Genomic DNA, 22,487 nt, shown 5'->3' with positions numbered 1-22,487 from the left:
ATCCCAGGCCTTGAGGGTACATTTTCTTTGGATGCCACAGTTTCAGGCTTTCAAGTGATTTCAGGTCATAACAAGCACTTTTGATTCAGCCAGAAATAGGCCAGGAACCAGCAAACATGATAAAGTACTGGCAAACCCATTTCCAAGTAGTACCCTTCTAACCACATTCTGTAATTAAGATTTCTGGATTACCCTCACAGGCAGGCTTTAAATAGGTGTTACTTAACTAGCAGAATTGTTCAAACTAACTGTAAAGATCAAAACAAGACAGAATACATATGTTCTTGGAAAAATACAGTGATAAGTTAGAAAAAAAATCTATGAACAAATTTGACAAAACTCATTGACAGATTTTCTTTACTTATTGTTAAATCAGATTGGATCCCAAGTTCTGTGAGTTAATTCACAGAATGGGGAGCTCTTGAACTTCCTTTCTTCCTGCCACCTCTATCAATCACACAAATTCTGCTCCAGATGGATCTTCTGAGACAATATCAGAAGTGGCACAAAGGAAGCAGTAACACTTTATATGATATCTAAATAGAAATACTGACCTCTTTTTCTGTTAGCTCTGCTTGCAAGGCATTAACTTTTTCCTTCAAATCTTTATTTTCTTTTTTAAAAGATTCAATTTCTTCCATCCTTTCACGGTCATCTCTCTCCCTCTGTTCCTTTAATCGCTCGATAATTCTCTCCTACAGAATGAAAAATATGGCTATGCTTTATTAAATGAAGCAGCAATGCAAAAAACATGGTTACATAAGAATGTATAGCATAGATTACCTTTTCAACGGAAACCTGGGGCATGTTTTCAGTATCAGAATATCAATAACGAGGTCACAATCCAAGCAAATGCACACTTATCAAGCTATATGCATACTGTGATATAATTCTTAATGAATTAGTCTCTCTCTCTCTCTCTCTCTCTCTCTCTCTCTCTCTCACTCACACACACACACACACACACACACACACACACACACACAAGCAGAAAACTGACTGATTTATCAAAAAGGGACAAATCACCCATCTGGTACATCTGATTTAAAAAAAAACCATACAACAAGAGAGCAGCTGCATGTAGTTTTGCTATGTAATTTGTATAATTTGCTCTATTTGCACAAAAATTGTTCTCACAACTGCAAACATTTTTCTGAAGGCCAACAGAAAATATCTCACTGTCTTGCAAGCAAAGAGAACATTTTTGCTGTTTCTTGTTCTCAAAACAACAATGATTTACAGGCTCTCAAAAGTGGAACAAATCAAGTTCAGCACAGGCCATCATCTAAAACTTTGTGGTTTTCCACATGCTTAAGAACACTCCTCTCTCTGTTTCTGCAGTCCAAGATAAAGAACAAAGGCAGGCAATTTTATTGAAGCACTAGTGGTTTGCCATGCACACCCTGCTAGCAAGGTAAAGTGGATGGCATTGAGCTTGATGGGAGACAAATTGCCCCTTCTTGTCCATCATCCTAATACCATCCCTCTATATCTAAGTGTGAAACATGCTTGCCATTTATCAAATGTGGGAATGTTGTGCCTTGGCCACTACCTTGGTGGATGTAAATCAGAGCATGGACAAATGATATATGTTTAAGTCTCCATTTTCTTCTTTACAACTACATAAGTGGCTATTACCAGTACACTAATATTCTTGGTTCGGTAAACTTCATATCATCGGGGGGAGAGGGAGCAGCAACGATTTTTCTCAATGAAGCCAAACATAAGATTATGAGGTGTAAATATGTGCTTCACTTTAAAAAGTAGCAGCTTGTACACTCTTAAAAGAGAATGCAAATATTTGTGTTTCTCCAAACAGCTTAGTTCTTTTCTCTTGTAATACTTTATAATACATCACACAAAAGTGCTTTCTGTTTGATCAGTACTATAGAAAAAACTATGTATTGTACTACATGTACAAATATATAACTAATGTTAATATTATTGTGAGATTTTTAACATTCAAGTAACGGCATTTATTTAACCAAGTAATAAAGCCTCAGTCAAGGGACCTTCCAAATGTACACATTTTGAAACTTACTGACATAGAAAAATAATCATCTCTAAGACCAGTGATCTTGAAATAAGACTGTTGATACAGAACAAGAATTATTAGCTACTGCATTTTAAGAGCATTTTAAAAGAAAAATATGAAGTCCTCAGATTGGTAGCAATGCTGAAGTGCACTTAATCCTGGTTCTTCTCCAAAAGAAATCCAAATAGAGCAGTAGCAAATACATTTAGGAATTTACAGAGTTTGAGAATATTCATTTAAAACTTTATTATTGGTGGCCAAAATCCTGTTACTTAGTTTAGTAAGTTGCAGAGTATGGCCACTGAATCAGTGGGAACTTGGTAAGTCAACGTCTCCATAGGTTCTGTTAATTCAAATTGGTCTACTCTGACTGCAACTTACTTTAGCATATAAAGCTGTTTGAGCAGGCCCATTTGAATCAATGAAACCTGGAAGAGTTAAATCCCCATTGATTCAGATGGTATGTTCTAGTGAAATTTATTACATTAAGCAACAGTGTCATTACATCATGACACTACTTACATCCCATGCTGAGACGATAACCGCTGTAAGACATGTGCCTTATTCGACCACACTTGATCCTCTGTTGTTTGAAATCTCAGATTCAACAGATTTTGCAGAAAAATTAATAAGTCTTTAAGATGGCATCCATATTCATTAAGTAAAAACTATTTGACAACTCATATTTTCTGTTTCCATCCCCAGTCAATCATTGTTTTTACATCTTGCCTTTAGGGGATACCTTGTCCAAAGAGTTAGGATGTGATCAGACTGTGAGAAAGGATTGCATCTGATCATGCTGGAAAGGGTTGCTTCACTGGGAGTGATCTGTCAACCTGTCTGTGTGTACAGGAATCACTCCAGACTGGTTTAAAAAAAAAATAACAAAAACAAAAAGCAATCATGCTGCTGGACAAAAAAAGAACTAACATGGGCAGTGATTAGGATCAGGATGGTTCACAATGTCCTGTATGTCATGTGATCACCAGAAAATAACTTGCATCAGACTGTGCCACAAACAGTCCAAAATGCAAGCTATTTCTCTGTCTGATCACACCTTTACTGTGCATTTCTAGAGCTCTCTTTCTCCAAAGTTTGAATCTCTCTCCAGGGAATCACTAGAGAATTTTGTATTTAAAATGAGTTCACTCTCAAGTGACAAGAAGTATATAACTGTACAAACACATTAACTGGAGCCATGTAAATGCTATCGTGATCTCATTGGAATGAAAACTGCTACTTATATCTGTCTAATTCTGGAGACACAGATATAAAGGAGATAACACTGCTGGGGATGAAAGGAAGTAAGAGCAGGAAATATGTGTTTCCTTGAATGAATGCTTTAGCCTTCAGCAGGGAGAGTGCGTGCCTCATTTCTAGGGAGAGTGTGTGCCTCATTTCTAGGGAGAGTGTGTGCCTCATTTCTAGATCCCATGCAAACTCATTAACATTATGGCACTAGGTAGCACAGCCAGTTCCACATATTACATCTGTTGAGGAATTCTTTGAACTACTGATAATTTATTCTAGAACTATGACACTTTTCCACTTTATCTCTTCTCAAATATAATGGAGAAATTTCTAACATATCACTAACCAAACACTCTTCCATTGTTTATAATCTATGTATTATGGAGTTAATGAATATGGTGTTTAGCAATATAAATGAGCTGGATGGGTTTCTGTCAGTCACCTAAGTGCATCTATATTTTTATCTGAAAATTTTTTTTGGGAGAAGTACCATCTTCCCAAAAAGTCCTCCCACTAAATCATTGGCTTTGGAATGGTGGAAGAAAAGCAGGATGGTTTGGAAAAGAAGACAGAGAGAAATTTTCTTCCTCTCTTATACTACTAGAATCCAGAATAGAAATTCAGAGCTGGAAAATTCAGAATAAATGAAATTAAGTACTCCCTCATATAGCATAAAGTTAAACTACAGAATTCATTACTAAGATACTAAGTAATGTCTATCAGCTTGGACAGCTTTAAAAAGGATTAGACATACTCATGGAAAATAAGATTATCAATGATCACTATGTATGATGTCAGTATATGCGTTATCCCCTTCAAATGCCAGTTGGTGGTGAACCTCTTTAAGAGACTACTACTGCATTTCTCACCTAATCAGATTTATGTAATCCCCAACTGGCCAATGTACAAATAAAATACTGGACTGGTTGGGCCTTTGGTCCAACTCACTCTGGCTAGTCACGTGTGAATGCCTCCTTGCAGCAGGACAGGATCCCAGCGTACTTAAAGAAGGCAGTAATAAGATCATGGCTGAAAAAAAGTCCTTGGATTCCACAGTACTGGATAATTATTGGCCAGTCCCTAATGACTAATTCTTAGTCAAGGTACTAGAGCAGGTTGTGGTTTCTCAGCTCCAGGGGTTCCTGGATGAGCCAGATTATCTAAATCCATTTCACTCTGGCTTCAGGCCTGCTTTTGGGTGAGAGACTGCTTTGGTCACCTTGGTAGATAACCTACGCTACTGTATAGGGGGAGTATATCCCTTTGGTTCTGCTGGATCTCTCAGCAGCTTTTAATATCAATGACCATGGTATTGTTCTAGGTTGTCTCTCTGGACTGGGATTTGGAGACACAGTTTTATAGATCTTTTAAAGGGAGTATTTTATTCTGTGTTTTACTTGTGTGTTTAATATTGTTCTTATTATGACTTTTAATAATATTTATTTAGTGCTTTTTCTATATATTTGTTTGATGCTTTTTAGTAGTGTAATAAGTTATTATTAGGCTTTTAACTTTGTTTTTTTATATATATACTGTAACCTCCTTGGATCTTCCAGGAGAAAAGTGGCATATAAATATTTTAAATTAAAAAGTAAATGGATTCTTGAAAAGTGGCCAAGCTTCCTAAATTCTCTTCTGGAGAGAGAATGTGTCTGAGGACACTTAAATTTGCTGGGAGAGTGAGGAGACAACAGCAACAAAGTTAAGCCAGTGGAATTCATAGACAATCTTGCTTGAAGCCTAATGTAGCAGACAGAATCATGCAGAAGCATGGCATTTTAAAGTTCTTATGATTAGGACTAGTGTCATTCAGACAGAAAAGTGTTTCTCAACATCAAAGTTTTATAGTAGGTTGCTCGAGTACAGTACATGCTTCTAAGGCCCCAAATCAACTGGGCCCCTTCAATATTTAAATCAAATAACTTAGGAATTTTTCTGAATGTTTAACTTGAACTGTCAAGAAGCCCAGTATCCCCATTTCTTGCCTCCTCTGCTTTACTGCTTGAACTGACTGGCCTGTTTCAAGTCTGGACTAGCCCCTCTGCCCTCAAGCTGCACCAAGCTTGAAAAGACCTGCATCCAACATCAAGCCCTCACATCTCCTGTCACACTTAAAAACAAAACAAAACCCTTTACATTGGAAAAATGCAGGAAATGTTTTGTTTGGTTTTGTTTTTAAGCAGAATTGCTGTGAGGATAGTGGAGGAGGAAAGAACATGTTTGACATCATTAAAGGAAAGGTAAGATACAGATATAATCATACAAATAAATAGGCAAACAACAAAGGACATAGGACCCAGAACTTCTTTTTGGTACTTGTCTTTGTTATGTGCACATTGTGTGTTACCTATGAAATAATATTCACTAAATTATTCATTCTCATTGATTCAAGCCCCACACAACTGGTGCACTCTAGGTGACACTGAGATAAGGAGTGCTTTATAAATTATTATTTAGACCTCCATAATTTGAGCAGATTATTCACAAAATTACTGTTCTGTTTTTTTGAGAGGCAAAACACAATATATTTGAGCAGCCTCGTGGCACATAGGTTAAACCGCTGTGCTGCAGCCAAAACTGTGCTCACGGCATGGGGTTCAATCCCAGGTATCCAGTTCAAGGTTGACTCAGCCTTCCATCCTTCCGAGGTCGGTAAAATGAGTACCCAGCTTGCGGGGTGGGGGGCGATGTGTAACCTGCATAAGTAACTTGTGAAACACCCAGACAGTGCTTTTAGCATTATGGGGCAGCATATAAACAACACACTTTGCTCTTCTTCTTCTTCTTCTTCTTCTTCTTCTTCTTCTTCTTCTTCTTCTTCTTCTTCTTCTTCTTTGCTCTATGTGCAGCAAGATGCAAACAATACTCTTGACTCTTTAAAAGTCCATGCAGCAAACCAGTAGCCAGTCATTTTCTGTTATTTGCATTAAACTGTTATCTGCAATGTTCATTGAATTTTTCTGAATTTGCACAAAAGATCTTATATTCTTGCTGAGAGCACTACAGAACACTATGCAAAAACAATATTTTTGCAGTTGTTCTTCCCTGTATTTACATCCTCATGTGCATAAACCAAAAATGGGTTTGCACACCACCTGAGACACTCAATCATCTTCATGAGGATGTATGGGAATCTGCAAGGATGATGCAGTAGTTGATCAGATGGGGTGCAATCCCAGTTGGCATTTGTCCCAGTAAGGAATACTGATGTAGAAAGCTCCACAAGGAGCTGGGACCAACTCAAGATGTCACAATAGTGCTCAGAGAAACTGGTCAGACTGAGCAGGTGCAGTCGTTTGTGTTTTTGATCCTTATTTCTCACATCCCATTTCTCATTTTGATTTCATGATGTATAAACTGATTCTATCCTTTAGCTCTTCAGGGCTTGAGAGGGAAAGTGGCCTTCCAAATTTATCTGAAACTGTCAGTGCCCATTATTTAAATATACTCTTACTACATACATAAAATACTATGTATGAACTCTAAAAGTATAAGCCTATTGTTTATTATCATTTATTCTGACACATTTAAAACTTTATTAAATTTATTTTCCTTCCACAATGATAGAATCTTGACCCTGAAGACATTTGTTCTCCTAACAACAATGTATATGTTTCATTTTCTTGAAGACTAAACATCATTCTCAAACACAAAATGAAGATTAATTGAACTGTAATCTCCATGAGCTAGATGCTGAAAACACATGCTTAAATGTCCTAATATACCATGTTTGTGCTGATTAACCACTAACATGATGAAATCCCAACAATGTGTTCTTTCTAGTCTTATTTGCATTGGCAAGAATTTGAGGCATAGATTTATCCCCCTCACAGGCTTAATCTACATATATTTTATCACAAAAGCAAGCAGGAAGCAGGTGGCAGTGGCTGAAAGCTCTGTATCGGACGCATTCAACAGCTTCTTTGCAGTAGTACCATAGTAGTCCCCACGTTTCCCCAGCATGACAGTAACTGCAGCTGCCAGGTCAGTGAGGGCTCTATGTAAATCAGGGCTTAAACCTTAACATTTTCAAGGTCAAGATACTTCTGCATCTTTTAGTGACATCTTGCAAAGAGAACTGGTCTCAGATGAACAGTTACGGCCCTGATCACCAAAGGTGGTCTGGAGTTTGCATTTTAAGACTGCTCCCATGAAAATATCATTTGTGTGCAATTATTTGTAGAATAAAGTCACAAGTTAAAATCCCTGAGCCAGTTCTGGAAAGAAAATGTTAAAACAACACATACCTTTTCTGACAAAGCTTCTTCTAATGTTGCTAGAGCAGTGTCTGTGTTACTCGAATCCGTCTGCAATGATTTCACTCGGTCTTTCAAATTGGTTAGTTGTTTGTCTTTATCCCTAAGTTGCTCTTGGAGGTTTTCAATCTTTAAAAGAAATGGTAAGGGTTTAGAATCCCCAGGTGTAAGGCTAAAACAAACAAGTTCATCGGCACTTGGTGGCAAGCTGACAATTCGTTCCTGTACTTTTGAGTTAAAGACTGGCAAAATCCCACAGTACCATCTTTACAGAAAACAAATCTGGTAAGCTTCCAAAAGAAACTTAAAACTGATTTAGAAATTTCAAACTGCATTAGCTGAGCACTGTTACCCAAATGTCAGTCACCCTTGGATCCTCTGAATTGAAAGCTGCTGCTCTAGATTTACAGTATAGCCTTCGAATTTCCAAAGCTTTGGAGAGCCCTGATTTGATTGATGTGCTTCATGCTTCTGCACTGTTCAGAAATGGACAAATAGTCCCACTTCACTTCATTTTCTAAATAAACTGAAAATCTGAACCACGTCCCTACTGCATATCCTCACCAGCATCACTACTTCTTGGATTATGCTTATGTATGTATAATTATATGCATGGGTAGCTTGTGGAATGGGATGGGGAATGCCTCATAACAAAATTTGGGGATCCCCCACCTGCTGCAGTCTGAAGACATCACTGTCCATAGACATGTATTAAATCAATATGTTAGTCATAATATGTTTGCTTGTCTCCATATTTCAAGAATAAATCACATTCAGGAAATCCACATATAACTGACTATGACAAAATAACCCCCATGGTATAAGATATAAACACCAGTTATCATATGCATACACACGGATGCAAACATACACATTTTATAATTTTTTTGATAAAGTTACATGAAATTAAAGGAGTCTCTGTCATATGAGTATCTATTCCCAAGGCATTCCATACCAGATTTGTGCCTCAGAAGCATCTTCTGACCACATCATAAAATGGGGCATTTAAGTAGAAGCATTATGGCACCGACACACTAGCCCAAATCCTTTTGCATAGTTTACAGATGGCATAACACAAACAGTATGACTTTTGAAGGTGAACTGCCTTAACTTAATCAACATAGATATTATTTACTGCTTATTGAGTTGTGTTTGACTGATGCAACTAATGATATCTATGGTGATTTCTTCACTTGGGGCAATTGTCTCCAGAAACTATGCCTTTTGCGTAGCTGTCGAAGATGATTTTGGTCACTTTGTCAGAATTCACAGTACCACATGTACTGCAAAGCAGCTACCTTGGTGTCATAAGAAGACAGGATAATACATGTGCATCTGTTAGGTTTTGTAAATCAAGTTTCAGGGCAAGATTTCAGCCTCTGTTTCGTCTATAATTGCAACAATTAGAGTAATGTGCTCTATATGTAACAACGTTACCTGAAAGATAATACTTTGCAAACAGTAAGGTAATGGTAACAGTTGTTGTGGGTTTTTCGGGCTCTGAAGGTTGTTCTTCCTAACGTTTCGCCAGTCTCTGTGTCCGGCATCTTCAAAGGACAAAGAGCCCAAAAAACGCACAACAACCATTAGATCCCGGCCATGAAAGCCTTCGCAAATGTAATAGTAACATTTTAGAAAAAGTACTGTATAGTGATTGAGAATCCTTTTTTTTTTTTTTTTTTGAGATGTTTTTTCCCCAATTAGTTATGTTCACTCATTATTCATTAAGCACTTCTGGGGGGTGCAGGTCTTTGGTCATTTTATATTTCTTATAAAAATTAAAAAGCAATAAAAAGCAACAAATTAGTGATGGATTAGTAACATGTCATTCTTTCAATGGATGAAATTCAGTAGTAAGTTGCAATTAGAATAGGCCCAATTAATCAGTGGAAATTTGGTGACTCAATTTCCTCAGTAAGTTCTATTGATTTAGTGAGTCTAATGTAGTTACAACTTACTACTGGATTTCAGTCAAAAACAACTGTTAATGAATTACTTTGAAACACTAATGAGCAATGTATAATAAATTAAAACAGTATTCTTTCTTTTTAGAAACAATATTCTATCCTCTGAAATGTCAGAAGATGAAAGCAAGACAACATCTACCCTATGGATGTAGCTAGTCCAATATTAATATATGGGTTTATTCTATGGCATCATCATTTAACAGTAATTTCTTAACAAAAATAACTTGTGGTATCAGTAAGTATAAAATAGCATAGATCTACAAATGTTGTCACTGACACTACGCCACTAAAAAGACACTGAACAGTGTTCTCAATTTCATGAGCAATCCTACGTGGTATCACTTGACTAGTTAGATCTGCATGATATATTTCAGATCACTTGCTTCTCCTGGGACAGTAGCTTTTGCAAACATTGTGCAAAGGTATTTTTTGAACTGGATCATCTGAAGATGTCTAATTTGAGTCCACACCATCTGCCAATAGTATAGATCACTGCACGGTTAATGTTAAGGAAGTGTTCTGCTTGCTGTCACTTAGAAGTGATTAAGTGAATTCATCCCAAAAGAACTAAACTGAAGAAGCTTTTATGCCTAGTGTCTATTATCCTACAACACTGGTTCTTAACCTTGGGTTACTCAGGAGTTTTGGACTGCAACTCCCAGAAGCCTTCACCACCAATTGTGCTGGCTGGGGTTTCTGGGAGTTGCAGTTCAAAAACATCCGAGTAACAAAGGTTAAGAACCACTGTCCTACAATATCTCTGCTTCTCATTTGGGAATAGAGAGGATTAAACATGTGCATGCAATGCATTTAGTTCAGTGAACATGTGAAACATCTCCTCCTAGGAAAGAATCTGTATATTTGTATATTTTATGGCAATATAATAAAGGATATACCCTAAAGTTCAGGATGGATTTGATTTAAATTAAATTGTTTTAAATCACAATTTAAATAAAAATATGATTGTTAATGAGTTACATAAAAACAATTTTTAATCCGATAAATCATGATTAAATCAACTTGATTTTAAATGTCATTGATTTTATCCACTGTGCCAAAGTGAAAACCCATTCTTTAATAGTGTATCTGCAGTATTCTTTCAAATTTGACACTCACTCGTTTTTCAAATAAGAGTAAACCAGGTTCATTTCATTTCTATAAGCACTGATAATGGTTCCAACAACTGCCTCATGACACCCTGTGGAATAAAAAAGCCACTGCAACTTTCATATTCAACAAACTAACCATAAATAGATGCAGAGTGAAATTGGATAAAAATATTTTAGATAAATAAACAAACATGTAATTAATAATAAGGATTAAGGTGTGATCTTTCATTATTGTCTGTATTTCTAGCCACCTGAAACTGAAGTATCTACTCTCCACACTGGGTGATTATTTGAATTTGTACATTAATTTGTACATTAATTATTTTCCAACCATTTTAAATATGACTAAAGCTTTACCCAAAACAGCAGTTCTCAAAATGCTACATTTAGCACAAGTACTGTCCCCAGTTGTGAAGAATTACAAGTGCCTTCAAATTACTGTACAGAAGTAAATCTTACTTGATTAATCTTTGCAAACAGGTAAGCAGTATTTCTTTACCCAACATGAAACACCACAGCACAGCATGCTTTTTAGAATGGTATAACAGGAAAAAATGTACATTTTCATAAGCACTTTTTGTAGTTTTGTAATTGTGCTGAATTGGTAAAATTGATTGCTATTGCCCTGTTTCATAAATTAGTAGAATTAATAATACTGGATGGTTTGTTGCTGTTAGGCTGTCCTCTGTTGTGTATTTAATGGGTCTAGTGGTGTCCTACAATAGCTGAAATCTCTTGGTCTCTTGCTGAATGCTCATATAATCTGGCCATTCCCAGGTAACCAGATTCACTTCAAATATTGAGAACTTCATCTACTCCAGTGCTAACGTAACTTCAATGGAGGACTTTTTTGTCCTGGGCAGGAGATAAATATTTATAAGAATCAGGCACCATTCTTCCAGGTCATCCATAGGGCCATGGCCAGGTGGGCTAGGGGTAGTTTCAATTCACATTGACCATTTAGAGTGGTTGAGATAAATACTGTATGACCAACCCACCCATTAATCTTCCGGGAGATTTCCCAGCAGATGCCTCTAAATTAAAAGAATGAAAGCTATCAAAATGGAGAGTTTCTGCTGACCATGTTTCCTGCAAAATCAGATTTTTTTAAAAAAGGAACATCAATATATGAGCAGAGACAACCTTACCACCTGGCTACATTCCATGAAAGAATTTCAGTTTGATTATCCCACTCCCCCAGATGCTGTCTCAGTAACATTATTTCTTAGCTCTCTTGGGGGAATCCCTAATGGAACCATATTGAAACATTGCTTGGTTCATCTGAAAGCTCGGGCAACTCCGCTGTGGGGACAAAATTCCATAGTTCCTATGATAATATTCAGGTTGACTATGAATTTTTACTGTCTCATTAAAGGGTACCCTTGAGGCTTGTTTTATCTTATTAATTAGGAAATTAGACTTTTAAATGATGAAAACTCTTTTATTACTAAATGAATAGCTAAATTTTGCTTATATTTGATTAAATGTCATATTAAGAAGATCAGTTAATTAGAAGGTTTAAATTCTAAATTAAATTTTAAGCTTTGAATCATATGTAGATATCTGCTTATGTTACCGGGGTGTTATCCTGTAACCGCTCTAGATGTATTCTTATGGTTTTATGCCACAATGGAGTTAATTCATTCATCTATTCATTTAATCTGTAATGTAAAGAAAAGGATCTACACATTTTTGTCTTGAGTGTGTCTTTTAAAAGGCTGTGAACAATTAAGGTTGTGAACACTCCCTAAGGAGTGATCCCTGCTGATTTTCATGGGTTTTATTCCTAAATCAGTGTGTGTAGGACTGCAGACATTCAGTAAATATATTCTCTTTTTCTCCTAATTTAATTCAAAATTAGTTCTAAATAAAAGAGACCCATAGAAACCAAAAGAATGTGGATCACTTGGTAACTAACAAACCAGTGAGGCTTATTCTTCATGACTGATGGCCTGAGGCAGCTTTTTAAATTGATTGTTGTGCTCTGTGGTTTTAAATGTGTTTAGTACTGCTTTTATTTACTACTTTTAATAAATACTTGTTTAATTTCTTTTTAATATTTGCATACTGTTTTTGAATGTTGTCTTTTTAACGATATAAGCTGCCTTGGATCTTTTTTAAGGAGAAAGGCAGGATAAAAATATTTTAAATAAATAAATAATTCAGCAGGTCTCCTGTTGAATGTGACTGATTTCATCCAAAATATATTTGATTGAAGTTAGCACAGGAAATTTGACAATGAGTTGTCCTCATTTTCTACTCATTTTCTAATGATATCACATGTTTATCGCAATATTGAGATATGAAGAAACTCAACAAGGAGTGTTTAATTTATAATATGTAGTATTATTAATTCTTCAATACTATCAAATTACCACACAAAATTTGGTTACATGCAAATGTACATGCACATACAGTACACTTAGACATACAGTACTTGACTTAACTTTTATGGTCAATGTGATCAACAATTTTTATTGTGTGTGCATCTGTGCCCCACCAGCCCCCTTGCCATTGGAACTGGGCTTCCCTGTTAATTCCATGGGCTCTAAGCTCAGTTTCTTGACTCATATCAGTTTTTATTAGAATTACAGCAACAAGTCCCTCTGCCTTTTCCCCGATAGTGCCACATGGTCACATTTCAGTCTCTGAACCATTTGTAAGCTTGGAGTCCAGTTAGTTTCACTGGAATTTCCCCAGCATCCCGGTTCTGAAAGGCAGGAAGGAGGAGAAAGCTAAGATATGGAACACACCCCTTTGAGAGAAGGCTTGTATAAATGTGCACAAGAACTCAGTCTCTGCAGCTTTTTTCTCCTGCTCCCTTCCCTTACTCAGCAGCCAGGCTAACGTAGCCTCGTTCAAGCGCATGACTGTGATTCTCCAGTGCCTGCCTCCTGTCACCTGTGAATAAACTTAGTGAGGATAGATAACTTATGGCATCCTCCCACACATCCTCTCCTTCCAAGATAGGCAGGGACACCTTGCCTTCCCAGTTCTACTCTTTTATTCCCCTTGACCCTGCCTTCTTCAGCTCTCTCTCATCAGGATGCTTCTTCTCCTGCAGCTGCAGAGACTCTCTTCAGCTGGACTTATCCTGAAGTAACTCACCCTCCTCCTGGCTGCCTCCTACTTATGTGATGAGGCCAGATGGCTCGTTATGAATGCACACACACTCACACACACCAGTGTGTTATGAATGTGAAGAAATTCCACTAAAGAACTCATCCTTAATGAACATACATTAACCTCCCAAGAAGTTTCATTTCTAGCATGAAAATGAGACAAGTGGGATTTTGATCAAGGTTTCCACACAATTTGTGCAAAAATATCTGTGTAAAACTAGCATATTTTCCATTTTCAAAGTTCAGCAGACACGCAGCAAGCACAGGATAGGGTGATCAATCAAAGAAATACAAGCAGCCTACTCAATGTTTCTAGTTTTCAAAAGTCCATCCAACAGGGCTTATTATAGTTTAGCAATGCAATTTGCATAATTTGCACAAGGATTCTTTTCACAAATCCAAAACATCTCATCAAGGCCAGGAGAAAATATATCATGTTTCACAAATGAAGATTTTTTTTTCAGTTTGTTGTTAAAGATGCTAACATTTAATGCTACCTTTGCTTCTAACCAGCACACAAGTGACAAGACCAGACAGGCTGAATATCATATGCGTTCTTTAACGTATAATCTCCACCTGCTTTGGCTTCAGTGATATTGCACCATTACTATTAAAATGACTTCTCATAATCCTTTGGTATTTCAATAAATGGATATAATCACAGCATTTAAAGCTGCCACTATATCTATTAAAAATCATTAAAACCTTTCACACACAAACTTTTCAATTATGTGTCCTGTCAATAAACTTTTAAGAGCTAGTCTTGTCTCTTTTTTTGGCAAAAGTTTCAGGAATGCTTCTTAAATACTCAAAAGATTTAACTAAATCTCACCTGAAGACAAGCATTATGACTCTACAGAAGCTTAAGCATTTTTAAATGACTTTCATTATTGAGTTTTAAAGCTAAACATAATGTATTGGAAATTGCAGGTAATGAAAACAAATCACTACCTCCAGTACTGGGAAGTACTCTTTGAGAACTTGTTTGCCCAGAACTTTCTCGACAGTGTTTTTACTGGTAATGTAGATCTGTCAACATTTTCAATATTCTTTTCATTTATATAATATTCTGTATAACTAACAAAAAAAAACCTCTATGGGTTTAAGAGATTTCAGTACTAATAATGATTTGGTTTTAGTTGGCAAGATTCTACTCAGCTTCCAAATTCATTTTCAGAATGAAATTACTAGTGGATTATGCAGAGGTCAAAGCAAATTGGAACACAGTGAACCCCAAACAAGCTATATTACAATTTAAAAGCAAACTCTGGAAAACAGACCATTCAGTTTTAAGGCCACTTCATCTCTGCTCAATATGAGACATATGCATTTATTTATTTATTTATTTATTTATTTATTTATTTATTTATTTATTTATTTATTTATTTATTTATTTATTTATTTATTTATTTATTTATTTATTTATTTATTTATTTATTTATTTGATTTATATACTGCCCATCTGGCAGTAAGGCCACTCTGGGCAGTTTACAACAAAAAACAACAGAAAAACAAAATAGCTAATAGCGACATTAATACATAAGGGTGAAAATCAAAAATCATAAAGTGAAGTGAGGATATAATTATAATACAATAAATAGAATTAAAAGTGTAGAAAAATAAAAATATGGAGCAAGGCAGTATGATAGAAGTTATATTATTGGAGTATAGTTTGTTCAGGGAAGGCCTGTCTAAATAGCCAGGTTTTTGATAGCTTTTTGAATGTGTCCAGTGAAGGAGCCAGGCGGACTTCAGGTGGGAGGGTATTCCATAATTGTGGCGCTACCACCAAGAAGGCCCGATTTCTAGTAGTTGTTTTCCAGGCCTCTCTTGGGGTCAGAACTCTCAGCTGCCCTGCCTGCGACGATCTTATAGGATGGGCAGACCTAACTGGAAGGAGGCACTTGGTGAGATATCGAGGTCCCAAACCATTTAGGGCTTTATAGGTTATAACATCACCTTGAAACTGGTACAGAAGTGAACAGGTAGCCAGTGTAAGGTGGCCAAGGTAAAAGCGTTCCTTAGAACTGCCTTTACACGAGACCGAGAGGGATTCAGAATGATCAGTCCCTATTGCCTGCAAAATCGGGTCCTATAATTTTGCTCTAGGCGACTTCTCACTCCTTCACCCAAGTCTGTCTCGATTTTAAATAAACAATCTGGAAGGTCTGCTCTTCCTCTTTTATTACTTTAGGACCCTCATTTGGTAGCGTAATGTGGCCAGATCAAAACAATCCTAGTTCTAAAATATCCAATTTACTACAGTAGCTTGGTCTAAACAAGGAGACAGCTTACAGACAATTTGTCTTTTTATATTTTATTACAAAAGATATCATTTCAACAAGCTCATTTTAACGTCATTCAGTATTTCCAAATTATTTCCAAAATAACCCCCAGCCTTAGCCACCAGTCATTTCCTCTATAAAGTGAAAATAATGAACTGTCTAACTATATCTTAAATAAGCATTCTTACGCAATCTCAAAATAAAGTCCTGTCGGCTGCATTTCTCTCTGTGTCGTCTCTCTCCCTTCCATCTCTTCTCCGTCCTTCTCCTTCTCTCTTTTCCCATCTTTCTTAAATTAAGAAGTTATGTCCTTGTCCATCGGAGTTGAGATAAGATAAGGGTCAGCTTGCTCTTCTTAACTTTTTTTTTTCTTTAACTGGAGAAGAACTGACCTTGTACATTTTTCTCTCTAATTAGCACCTGGACACAAGCAGATTTCTAGCTTTTTCGTTGCAGCTCTGAAATAAATCCTATGAAATACACTTCTATTCTATTTTCATAATCAAATTCATGACAGGGGAGATATGTTGGTATGTTCGAACCCCACTCAGAAGTCTGGCCGCCACATTCTGGACTTGTTGCAGTCCCAAGGGCAGCCCCGCGTGAAGGGCATTTACAGTAGTCTAATATCGAGATTACCAGCACATGGACCAGTGTGGTGAGGGACCCGGTGTCAAGGTAGGGACGTACGTGGGCAATCCGCTTTAGGTGGAAATAAGCAGATTGGACCACAGACACTATTTGAGATGTCATTGATAGTGATGGGTCCAAAAGCAAACCCAAGCTACAAACCTCATCCTTCATGGAAAGAGTAACCCTGCAAAAAAGATAGGGAGGCACCCAGTCCACAGACAATAGGGGCCCCGACCCGCCAGATTTCCATCTTGTCTGGGTTTGGCCTCAGTCTGTTGCTCCTCATTCATCCCAGCACTGCATCCAGGCAGCGCTCAAGGAACGGAACAGCATCCACAGCAGAAGGATGGAAGGAGAGATAGAGCTGAGTTTCATCCATATATTGGTAACATGAAGCTCCAAAGCTCCTGATGACTTCCCACAGCGGCCTCATATAGATAATAAATAGCATTGGGGAGATGATTGACCCCTGTGGGACTCCACAATAGAGAATCCACAGAGCAGACAACATCTCCCCAAGCTGAACTCTCTGAGGATGGTCCTGCAGGAAGGATCGGAGCCAGGCCAAAGCCTGACCACCAATCCCCAACCTCTGAGAGCCTCCCCAGGAGGATAACATGGTTGATGGTATCAAAGGTCATTTAGAGGTTGAGGAGGACCAGCAAGGACATTTTGCCCCTTTCGGCCTTCCTCAAGCGGTCATCTTGCAGGGCAATCAATGCTGTTTCTGTGCCATGATGCGGCCTGAACCTGGACTGGAATGGATAAAGGGCATTGGTCTCCTCCAGGAGAGTCTGAAACTGATCGTCCACCACTCTTTCCACCAGCTTCCCAATAAAGAGGATATTGGCGACTGGATGATAGTTGTTAATACTCGTTTCGTTTGTTTAGTCGTGTCCGACTCTCCGTGACCCCATGGACCAGAGCACACCAGGCCCTCTTGTCTTCCACTGCCTTCCGTAGTTGTGTCAAATTCATGTCCAGCCATCTCATCCTCGGTCGTCCCCTTCTCCTCTTGCCGTCACACTTTCCTAACATCAAGGTCTTTTCCAAGGAGTCTTCTCTTCTCATCAGATGGCCAAAGTACTGGAGCCTCAGCTTCAGGATCTGTCCTTCAAGTGAACACTCAGGGTTGATTTCCTTTAGAATTGATAGGTTTGTTCTCTTTGCAGTCCAGGGGACTCTCAAGAGCCTCCTCCAGCACCACAATTCAAAGGCATCAATTCTTCGGCGGTCTGCTTTCTTTATGGTCCAGCTCTCACTTCCATACATCATGACAGGAAAAAAAATAGCTTTGACTATGCGGACCTTTATCGGGAAAGTGATGTCTCTGCTTTTTAAGATGCTGTCTAGGTTTGTCATCACTTTCGATGGCGTCTTTGAATTTTGTGGCTGCTGTCACCACCTGTAGTGATCATGGAGCCCAAGAAAGTAAAATCTGTCACTGCCTCCATATCTTCCCCTTCTATTTCCCAGGAGGTGATGGGACCAGTGGCCATGATCTTAGTGTTTTTGATGTTGAGTTTCAAGCCGTTTTTTGCACTCTCCTCTTTCACCCTCATTACAAGATTCTTTAATTCCTCCTCACTTTCTGCCATCAGAGTGGTATCATCTGCATATCGGAGGTTGTTGATATTTCTTCCGGCAATACATAAGTTGTTAATACTATCAGCCACCAAATTGGTTTTTTTTCTGTATAGGTCTAATGAGTGTCTCCTTGAGGGCAAGGGGCACCCTGCCCTCAAGAAGACACCCATTAAAAAAAATAACTCAGTTGTTATCAGCCTGGCCACTTTCAAGAGCCAGGCTGGGCAAAGATCTAGTGAGGAGGTGGTGGCCCTGCAGCTATCAAGGACCATGTCAACCTCAACTGACATCATGGGCTGCAATTGTGTTAAAATTCCCGGGTAAGGAAATGCACCAGACATCTCAGCTCAATCCACTGATAAAGAGGAGATATCTAGGTCCCAGCAGATGGCCTCCACTTTTTGTTTAAAGAAGGCCGCAAATTGGTTGCAGGAGATGCTACCGGGAGGCCTGTCACTCTGGCCAATTCCAGATAAATCACATACAATGCGGAACAGTTCCACTTGATGGTCCTGAGCTTCACTTATCCAGCAAGCAAAGTAGGATTTTCTTATAGCTTTCACTTTGGCCAAATAAATACTTCATGTGATTTTAGCAGCATTTAAGTTAGTTGCCATCTGGGCCCATCTCCAAATGCCCTCTAGCCTCCTCCTATTACACTTCATCCCCCACAGCTGTTGGTTATACCAGGTTATACAAGAGTGGAGGGGGCATTTAGGAGTAATCCTGTCAGCCTCCCTGGTGGCTGCCGCATACCATTCATCCACTAGAGGTCTGTGAACTGGTCATGGTCTGTGGCCTTGCCACAACCGGGCCGCGGAGACAAATCTCCTACTCCCCCCTGCAAGCACAGGCACATTCACACCCCTCCCATGTGTGCACTGCCCCTCCCACATACACACGGATGCACACACGGCCCCTCCCACACATGCACGTACGGACACATTCATAACATTCAGTGTGCACAGGAATTCTAGAACTGAGTTAAAATAGAACAGAACTTCTATTGGTCTAAACTGAGCTGCTTATCCCAATTAGAACAGACCTATTAGCTCAATTGCTTAATGGTATCATAAGATGTATAAAAATCCTATTGATTCAGGTAGGAGGAAGTACTCATTCCCAGTGAAATGCTTCAGGCAGGATGAACTAGCAATATTAACCATGAGATCACCAATGTCCACATCAAGAACCATTAGTCAGCAGAAGACAAGCTAGCCATTGTTGTTGTTCTTTAGTTGTAAAGTCGTGTCCGACTCCTCATGACTCCATGGGCCAGAGCACGCCAGGACCTCCTGTCTTCCACTGCCTCCCGAAATTTCATCAAATTCATGTTGGTAGCTTTGATGACACTATCCAACCATCTCGTCCTATGTGGTCCCCTTCTCCTCTTGCCTTCACACTTTCCCAATATCAGGGTCTTTTCCAGGGAGTCTCTCTTCTCATGAGATGGCCAAAGTATTGGAGCCTCAGCTTCGGGATCTGTCCTTCCAGTGAGCACTCAGGATTGATTTGCTTAGGAATACCATGTGCATTTAAGGAAGCCTAGTAACTAATGACATCTTCACTTGGATCCTAAAATGTATATACACCAAAGATGACCTGGAAATGAACAATTGCCATTCTGTGCCATGCCCATCATCTACCAGGCAGCTTGTGTGGAGCAGCCTAGTTGGGATAAACTGCTGGATAGGTCAGTGGTTTAGGTATCTGGCTGCAGGGCCACAGGTTAGGAGTTTCCACTGTGCCTCCTTAACAGGGGATGGAATCAATGATTCCTAGGGTCCTTTCCAACTCTGCAGTTCGATGAAGATGGACACTCTCTATATACAGAAGTATTACTAAGTGAAATGGGTTTCCCAACTGAGTATAGAAGTGCATAGAAGATTGTTTCCTATTAAACACAAGTTTATCAAAGTTTGGGAAAGATCCTTTCTATGTCTACATCTGTCAGACTGTCTAAGGCTGTGCTATCTAGGGGATTCTGAATGTTGTTGTCCTTCACACAGGAAGTTCTTCAAGCATTGTTAAGCATCGAGTTCTGTAGTACTGTGTAGTCCACAGCAATGAGACAAAACAGCAGCTGTAGTGTGTATGGAGGATTTATACTGCGGAAAGGGGAAGCAAAATATGGGAGGGTATTTTTAAGTGCAGATACTCAGCATAATACAGTAAAGCAATGGACTAAGACTCTATAGAACAGGGTTCAAATCCCCAATCGGCCATGGAAACTCACTGTGGGAATGGAACTGGTAACACCTTTAATATGTCACTTACCTTGAATGCCCTATTAGTGTTGCTATAAGTCAGTTCCAACTTAACAGCACAGAACACACATATTTTTAAGTGGAGCATTCCTGCAAACTTAGATTGAAATAGGCATTCATATATATACAGTGGTGCCTCACACAACGATCTTAATTGGTTCCCAAAAAATCAACGTTGTGTGAAACATCGTTCTGTGAAACACCATTTCCCATAGGAATGCATTGAAAACCGGTTAATCCGTTCCAATTGGAACAGATTGCCGTCCTTGAGCGAAAATCCCCATAGGAAACATCGTTGAGTGAAACAATGTTTCCTCCATTCAAATGTATTGAAGCCGACTCAATGCATTTGAATGGCATTCCGATGTCTCTTTTCCCTCATTTAAAAGTGCCTTAAACTGTTTGAAACCTGTTTTAAATGCTTGGCATCGATAGTCCAGCTTGTGAAACGTATGCATACTTAATTTGGTGTTGTTCTGAGTTGTCGTTAATTTTTGGTGATTTTTTGTTTTCTCCATTGAAAGCCATTAGACAGACCATTCAATGGCTTTCAATGGAGAAAACAAAAAATCACCAAAAATTAACGAAGACTCAGAACAACACCAAATTAAGTTTGCTTAGGGTTCAGGAGGTGGGCTAATGATTGCAAGCATTTAAAACAGGTTTCAAACAGTTTAAGGCACTTTTAAATGAGGGAAAAGAGACATCGTTGTGTGAAAATCCCCCATAGGAAACATCGTTGTGTGAGGCAGCAAATTTATCAGAAAAAGCCATCGTTGTGTGAATTCATCGTTGTGTGAGGCACCCGTTGTGCGAGGCACCACTGTATATTAGTATACATGCACACGCACACTCACACACATCTTACACAAAGAAGCATCTATATGTGTTCACAGGATTACAAAAAGAAGAATGAGTCCGATGATACTTTAGAGGTTAGCAAGTTCTGTTTGTCATAAACTTTCCTGGACTGCATCCTTCCTAGGATGGATGTTGCCAGTAACAGTGCATGGAAATGCAGAAAGTACAAGCATTGATAATTGCCCTTAAATATGATAATTAACATACAGTGGTGCCTCGCTTGGCGATGTTAATCGGTGCAGCAAAAATCGCTGCTAACCGAAAACATCGCTAAGCGATTTTTAAAAGCCCATAGGAATGCATTGAAACCCCTTCAATGTGTTCCTATGGGCAAAAAACTCACCTTTAAGTGAAAATCCTCCATACGGCGGCCATTTTCGCTGCCCGGTATGCGAGGAATCTGTCCCAAAACACAGCGGGCAGCCATGTTTTTTCTGGCAGCCGTTTTGGAACAATCCTACAATCAGCTGTAGGAAAAAGATCACTATGCGATAATCGGTAAGTGAAACAGCTTACCGATCATCGCAAAGCGATTTTTCCTATTTAAAACATCGCGATGCGATCGCTTTTCCGATCGCAAATTCTTTGTCACTAAGTGGTTTCGTTGTTAAACAGGGCGCTCATTAAGCGAGGCACCACTCTATAGAAGTTGGATGGTAGCCCAGGCATTCTAACATACATGAGCTGATTAACAAATGTATCATGAAGAAAAGTCAAATTGCATAAGTTACACTAGAATGTTTTCTAACAGTAATAAAGTATTTAATCTATCACTCTGAAGAAATCACACTGTATTTTTCCTTGTGATTCCTGTGTTTGACCTCAGGTTTCCCTATTTTTTTTCCTGTAGCATGTCATTTGTAGAGGGATCCCTGTGATATTCTCAAGGATCTGCAGAGTTTTTTTACCATCTGTTAAAGACTGATGTCAAAGAAGTATAGTAATCTGAGAATACCTCCAGAAGCCTCCATATGCATCAAAACGTATTATTTATGTAGTTACATGCACAGTATATATGACAACTTTATGTGCCCCTCCATTTACCCTGACAACAATCCTGGCTTGGCAAAAAGACACTGACTGTCCTAAGGAAACTAAGAAAGCTTTGAGAGGT

General features: G+C 38.5%; 1 protein-coding gene across 29 annotated transcripts in view; it reads right to left on the bottom strand.

The window, feature by feature from the left end:
* Positions 1-22,487, bottom strand: part of ERC2 (ELKS/RAB6-interacting/CAST family member 2) — an 817,272-nt gene that overhangs the window by 458,245 nt on the left and 336,540 nt on the right. For all 29 annotated transcript variants that reach the window (XR_013541661.1, XR_013541663.1, XR_013541666.1 and 26 more), the window contains 2 exons: positions 7,534-7,671; positions 555-695 (listed from right to left, as the gene is read on the bottom strand). Coding sequence is in view for 2 of the 29 variants with exons in the window: in XM_078385331.1 (XP_078241457.1) it covers positions 555-695; positions 7,534-7,671 (279 nt within the window). In the remaining 27 variants the exon portion in view is untranslated. The remainder of the gene's footprint in view (positions 1-554; positions 696-7,533; positions 7,672-22,487) is intronic.

This window comes from Pogona vitticeps, chromosome 2, assembly GCF_051106095.1.
Source record: "Pogona vitticeps strain Pit_001003342236 chromosome 2, PviZW2.1, whole genome shotgun sequence".
NCBI lineage: Eukaryota > Metazoa > Chordata > Lepidosauria > Squamata > Agamidae > Pogona > Pogona vitticeps.
Note: the sequence above shows the minus strand (reverse complement) of the source record. Positions and strands in the feature narration are given on the sequence as shown.